The sequence below is a fragment of the Dendrobium catenatum genome, unplaced genomic scaffold (genome assembly GCF_001605985.2).
Source record: "Dendrobium catenatum unplaced genomic scaffold, ASM160598v2 fragScaff_scaffold_30, whole genome shotgun sequence".
Classification (NCBI taxonomy): Eukaryota; Viridiplantae; Streptophyta; class Magnoliopsida; order Asparagales; family Orchidaceae; genus Dendrobium; species Dendrobium catenatum.
This window is the reverse complement of record NW_021318492.1, coordinates 259,126-265,957: the sequence shown is the minus strand read 5'-3', so window position 1 is coordinate 265,957 and position 6,832 is coordinate 259,126. Positions and strand designations below refer to the sequence as shown.

At 30.4% G+C, this 6,832-nt stretch overlaps 1 protein-coding gene across 5 annotated transcripts; it reads right to left on the bottom strand.

The window, feature by feature from the left end:
- Positions 1-724: 724 nt before the first annotated feature.
- LOC110103912 lies at positions 725-5,867 on the bottom strand. 5 transcript variants are annotated; one of them, XM_020832804.2, is made up of 7 exons: positions 5,731-5,867; positions 4,399-4,470; positions 3,662-3,751; positions 3,458-3,536; positions 2,829-3,006; positions 1,095-1,181; positions 725-992 (listed from the first exon to the last, which is right to left on the bottom strand). In XM_020832804.2, the coding sequence occupies exons 2-6, from the start codon at positions 4,423-4,425 to the stop codon at positions 1,115-1,117; spliced, it is 441 nt and encodes a 146-aa protein (XP_020688463.1). In that variant the 5' UTR covers positions 4,426-4,470; positions 5,731-5,867; the 3' UTR covers positions 725-992; positions 1,095-1,114. The 5 variants fall into 5 exon arrangements, with proteins under 5 accessions (XP_020688463.1, XP_020688472.1, XP_028549043.1 ...); XM_020832813.2 differs by having other exon boundaries at positions 725-982; XM_028693210.1 differs by adding an exon at positions 4,808-4,914 and having other exon boundaries at positions 725-1,181; positions 5,731-5,854.
- Positions 5,868-6,832: the final 965 nt, after the last annotated feature.

Below are 6,832 nucleotides of genomic sequence, written 5' to 3'. Positions count from 1 at the left end.
AAGAATTCAAGTTTTTGAGAAAATTTGTAGGTGATTTAACTGAGAAGCTTTGATTCGACAATGAATGAGCAAAAAAAATTATTGAGGTAATTATCTTTGATTTGAGAAAATTTTAATTTCATAATTGAACTACGACAAGTATTGAAAGTCAAGATCAAGCTTGAGATTTGAAAGAAAATTAAAGCACAAAAGTAATCAAGTGTATAATTACAATTATTTTTATAGCAATAATAATTTCTTTTTAATTCATTACAATTATCATATATAATATCATAAATTATTATTGAATGTTTAATACATACAATTAAGCAATTGAAAATATTAAAGTAGTTAATTATAATTATCATACAGCAATTAAATTTGTTATTTATCATTTCAATTTGAGCTACTAAATTATGTCTATTTATTTATTTATGTTGAAAGTCTATTATTTTTAAAATGATGAAAGTTTAACACTCATAAAGCATTGCTCTTTTTAGAATCCTTTCTTTCTCCCTGTATTTCATGCTCTTTTTACACTTAATAATCTCAATAAAATTAAATTTTGATGTAATTCATAGGTAATTCTAAATTCAAAATGCTTACATGTCCATAAAACACAGAACAATCATAAATATATACAAAAAATAATAAAATTAACTGATACTTCCCATTAAAAAATTTAGTAATTCATTTGTCTGAAAGTGATATGTATATAAGATCAGTCCTATTTGAGTGAGACACATAAAGCATAAACATTATAAATAAAAATACATTCATGGTTCTAAAGTTCTAGGAATCATAAACCTTCTGCATTGAATGCACTAAATAAAGGCCATGAAGATGGTTCTGATGCAATTAATAACAAATCTGGAAGAAATTAAAGAGTCCTCCTCACAAAAAAAGCTACACAGTAATAAATATTGGAATCTGCAATCCACATAATAAAGCTCACATTCATCTACCTCAGCATCATCTTCTATTCTAAACTCCTGGCTTTTTACTGTAAAATTCTTCATATGGATAAAGAAGATTAGTTACGACGGTCAGATCTTTTCTGATCTTTTTTGCTTTCAAAACATTCAGAACAGTAAAGGAGAGAGCTGTCTTCCTACCTAACTTTCACAAGAAGCAGCTACAGTCCACCTCTTCTGTTAATGGCGAGAGTGAAGTATATCAGAGTCATTGTTCCAATGCTCGACCTGTATGAACAAAAAGAGGGATAATGAAAAAAGCAAATTAGATATACTTTAATAGCTTTGCAGAAATTAAAAGGTTTGGTTCACTTGCATGAAAAATTATGGATCATTTGTCTGTAATTTTCTGCTGCTCAGAAAATCTTGTTTGGGTTAGAAAAATTCTGTGTTTTTGAATAAATTTATTTAAAAACGATGGTTTTCTGAAGAAATTTTGAAGCTGTTTCATGAAATAATTGTTCGATCTGATCTTCTCTGTGATTTTTTTTTTCCAGCATATACTCATCTGTCCATCAAGTTGAGCGTTACAATTTGACTTACAATAGTCAAAAATTTATTTCAATATGAACGTAGAAACTAATTTTATCATTTAAGGAAAGCACAGATCATATTTTTATTATTGAGAGTAACAGAAATGAAATCTGTTTTTATTAAATTTAAATAGATTTTTTACTGGAAAGCTACTTTAAGAAGCAAGAAAAAAGCCGTCCCAAAGAAGGCTTCGTTTGGGACAGCTTTTTTGCTGCTTTCTAAAATAGCTTTTTAGTTAAAAAATTTTTTGAATTAAAAAATTTTATACTAAAAAAACCGTTTTAAGAAGCAGTATGAAAGTTGTCCAAAACTAAGGCGAAGTCTTACTTCCTAACATTGAATATTTTGCATTCTCATCCTGACATAATTTATATCAATATATTATGATGTAATTCTTTTTTATATGGATAGATATCAAACACAAATAGATATACTTTCTTCATTATGTACTGCGAAACAAAGATATAATCTTTTAATGCTTCCACGTGAAGCAGGTGAGCAGCTCAAATTACAGCCTGCTTAACAACAGCTGGATGGACACAACTCATTTTCTTAAGCCATCAGGCCCCAGCTTCGCAACAGCTAGATGAAAAGAAGTCCTTGTCCCACTATACAGAAAAAAGTACCAGCTATTGAAAAGTCATATGAAATAAACAATTGGTTACCGTTAGGATTTAGTTTGATAATCATCACAATTAGACTCAAACAATTGAAGCTAGATTGAATGAGATTAGTTCATTTATTAAGGTCAAGTTTAAGGCTTCGTTTGTGACAACTTTTTTATTACTTTTTCAGACAGAGTTTTAATAAATCAATAAAAAAATCGTCTAAAACGAAGCCTTAATTTGAATTTTAAACTAATTTAATGATGAAGAAGCCCTAGCAAGAAGAGAGATGAGTTTAGCTAAATATTGACTCGATATCATCCATGAATCATATGGTGAGATAGGTTTTAAATATTTCTTTATTAGATTTAAATGAGAATTTAACTTTTAACAAGACACAGTGACGAAAAAGGATTCATGTAGCCGACCCTACGTAGTGGGACAAAGGCTTGATGTTGTTGTTGTTGTTGTATGTGAAAGCTTGAAAGTGGGATGGATGATTTGTAAGGTATAATTAACACTATTTATTCATGAATTACATGATAAAGTAGGTTATCAAATGAATAAACTCTGCCAATTTTTGGTAGTTCAATCCCAACTAGCAAATCCTAAATCAAGTTGAGATGGCTAAACTTTGTTCTTATTTACACCCCATTACTAATCTGGTTCAGGAATTATACACTGCAAGTTCTAATCAAGTTATTTTTGAGTAAAAGGAACTTGTCAAACAACTTACATGGTCGCAAAAAAGAGGAGTATTTTCCGGGGGTGAATAGTTGTCCAACGCTGGAACCTTTTGTTTCTTCCATCCCCAGAGTCAGCTGAAATAGGGCTATTAAGCACAGAAGGTACAGTTATCAAAGCTTTGCTCTGAACCAATGGCAGCTTCAGTTGATCCAGTTGTGGAGGCAGCACTGCAAGGTGTTGCTATTACTATGATATCAACATAGCCTCTGAACTAACTTAGAGCAAAGATTAGAATTCAGATTTTAAAAAAGAGTATAATTTAATGCCTGAAACTGCTGCCCATTCAGGTTCTGGAGAAGGATTGATTTACATAATCTTATCCCGAGCCGAACAAAAAAGCTTTCCATGGCACAAAATCGCATGGCCTTACAGTGTTAGAGGGAGACCAAATGCAAAAAACTTAAAGTAGGAACTTTGGTTTAATAGTTAGTATACAGATTACTTGCTTACCATTGTCATCAAACAAGCTAAGAAAGGTTGCATTTCCTTTTCCTTCAATATTATATACTTAGCATGGTTGTTATAATCCAGATCGAGTAATACAATATCAAATGACAATAAAATTTCACATTCTGACTGAATGTAATGCACACTAATATTAAGCTAGCCGTTGCATACCTTTTATAAAAAGATTTTTGGATGGCTCCTCTGTTTCTTGCTTCTCCATCCGGTAGGAACCCTTACGAGCAAGCGACTTCTGCAAAGTTGTGATAACAAAAATCATACATATTTGGTAAGATTTACATGCAGTACTTTACAAAATGAAATATTTGGTTATGGAAAACAAAGAATGTAAAAGGAATAGAGATGGAAGTTGCTTACACTCCCAGAGCAACGTTTCTCTGGAGGCTGCTTCAGGCTTTCAATGTCTAAAACAACATTGCCTGCTTTATCCGTGGCCATAATATTGCTCTACAAAAGAATGAAACATAAAGCAGGCATATAAACTAAATTAAAAGGTCCAAAGTTGCAATGTTAAAGTCAAACATGATCGAACAATAACGAATTACTAATTAAGGCCCTGGAGAAGCTAACTCAATTGAATCCGCTACATGAAGAAAAATTAGCTCCCTAGTTCTAAGAAAATCTACCTTATAGATAATCTTCTTTACACATTCTACATACAATTTTATCACTTGCTCTATCTAGAATCATCCTTCTAATGAACTCTGAAAATATTTTCTGAACACCATGGCTCTTATACAAAAGATAACAGATCCAAAGGCAGAGAAGATTCTGCGACTCCCAGAAACCACCAACTACTAAAAGTATCATCTTTAAAAGCCTTGTTTGGATTGCCCCACTGCAACATAAATATTTCATCAATGAATTTAATGATTTTCTTTCAGCTTATTATTTCTGGATTTCACACAACTCTAAAAAATTATAGCAATCAAAGCCAATTACTGTTCATCCATCTTTTACAGTCTGACAGATAGCAACTAATAATTTCAGCAATTTAATACTAGTTTAATAGAGGATTAAAATAATTTATCCTGGTAAGAAATTTGGAATTATAGACAAAAATGTATATAAATGCAAATAATGGTCTCACTTACCTGAATCATAACCTCCTCCATTTCCATATCTACCAACCAAAAGCTTCTAAGGATGGAAATAAAAGCAAATGCCTACATTTAGAGAAGCTCTTATATCAGTGCTTAAGCTTGTATTGCTAAGCTTAAATAATATTATACCATCCATGTATTACAGAAGAAACTTCACTGTAACTCATCCAATAAAGAAAGTTACAGTAGGTCAATGTGATTAATGGCTAAGGGAACTATGGCTATAATGACAAGACTGAGTAGTTTGGGGAGTTTAATGGTGCTGAGTAAGTGGATGAAATAGTAGGCAGAATATAGAAAGAAAAAATAAATTTTGATAAAGCAAGATATAATTTTTTTGTATCCTAATCTATAAAAACAACTTTTTGTACTAATTTAATATGATGAAGATGCTAAGTACCTAAAACAAACAAATGGTGGAGACCAAAGTACCAATAGCGAAGGTTTTCTTTCTTCCCTTAAGAATAAAGACTGCATGCCACTTCTACATCATAAAAAGTCCAATTCCTATGACCACAAAAAAGAAGTTTCTTTCAACCTCAAAAACACTCAAGAGGATGCCTTTTTTTTCTTATCCTCATTTATTTCATCTTAGATAATAGAAAGATTGATAGAAATCCTAACCACAGAAGGAAAAAGAGCAAAAAAAGGCACATGCGTTCCCTTTTTTTCCTTGACTAATAATACCAAACTTCCCAAAATTTTGTTTTTCTTTGTCTTATATCAGCGTCAACTAGTTTAGTTGATAAAGGTGTCAAAAAAAAAATGTAAGACACCCAAATACTCAACTGCTTGAACTCATGATTCATGAACTTTGCGGTGGGAGCCTATTCAAAGTTACCGTTAAGATCCTAATGTAAGGTCTTATCTACATCAAATATGTCTCTTGGAACTCACCATTTCTTGTATAAAAATAATCCCCAAAAGAAAATTATTGAAAGAAAACATTAGCACCTCATTTTTATAGTTTTTACTAATCCAAATTATCAAGTGCTTATGAAGCATAAGTTCTTGTATTTTTTAGGGAATTCTAGAAATCTTTCTTCTACATCAAATTTAAACTTTAACCCTTAAATTATCACCCAAAAAAAATAAAACAGACTAAAATCCTCAGTAAAAATACAGAGAGGAAGATAGAGAATCGAAAAGAAAAAATGGATTAAAGGTAAACCTTTGCACCAAGTGTTAAAATTTTGCTACTGAGAGGAATTGAACTCTAAAGAAGAAAGAAAACAGAGTAATGGTGAGATGTAAGAACAGAAATGCGCTGTAAATGGACCTATACTTCTATTTTTTTCTGTAGGAGAGGAAAAAAATAGTTACTGTTTCAGGGAGATGGACAGCCGGAAAATCTTCTCCGGGGAGTTAGCTTCATTTGCGTTGTCTTCCCTGATGTTGAGTTGCAGATCTTTCGGGTCCAGCGGAAATAGATGAGAAGAGAGAGAGAGAGACGCTGAGAGTCACGAGATTCGGTATATTAACTAGAAGTTAATATTTAAATTGGTGATTAAGAGGTAATTATATTTTAATTAAGAATATATTAATCTATTATTTGCTAACTAATCAAATTATTATATTATTTTCGTGCGTTTTAATAAATGTATTAAATATTTATATGTGTGAATAATTTAATAAATAATTGCAAGTTATAGATTGGAATCATATGAGAATCTAAGAAGAAGAGGGTGATTTGACTCTTAATGAGTTCAGAGTCATTTTGTAATTAAACATAGAAAATATAGTTAGAAAATAATAATTTATTTTTTTCTCTTATTATTTTTTTGAAAAATAAAAGCAATCTAGTTGAGATATTTCAAAGTATTCATAGTATTTAAAATTTATATATATAAAAAAGAAATAAATCAATACTTTGAAAAAAAAGCCCATTTCTTAAAGCTTGAGTGAAACGACTTTGAATTGAAAATTTTTACTAACATTCAGAATTAATTTATGACAGTCTTCTTATTGATTTTTACAGCAATATTTTCTTTTGAATAAAATTAAAAAATAATGGACAAAATATATTCCAAAAAAAACCCTAATCAGATAAAAAACTTTCACTTAAACTACCAAATGGGTAAATAATAATAATAATAATAATTAAATAAAAAATTAAAATAAAAAAAAAAACAAACAAATGGGCCCAGATACAATTAATTTTGGACTTTTCTTCATTTGGGTTTCGATCATATATAGAGAGAGGCCCATCAGTATATTACCCAACACTGCCCACATATATAGCCGAGTAGCAAAGCTGGATGCTCTGCAAGTCTCTGTGCATTTTGTGCTTTAGGGAAAATGTTTTACCTCTCAAAATGATTTTTCTAAAGTTCTCACTTTTTTCACCAAAAAAAAAAAAAAGTTTTAAAATTTTATTAGAAAATGTGAAGAAAAAAAAATATATGGGATTTTTTCCACTCAAAAG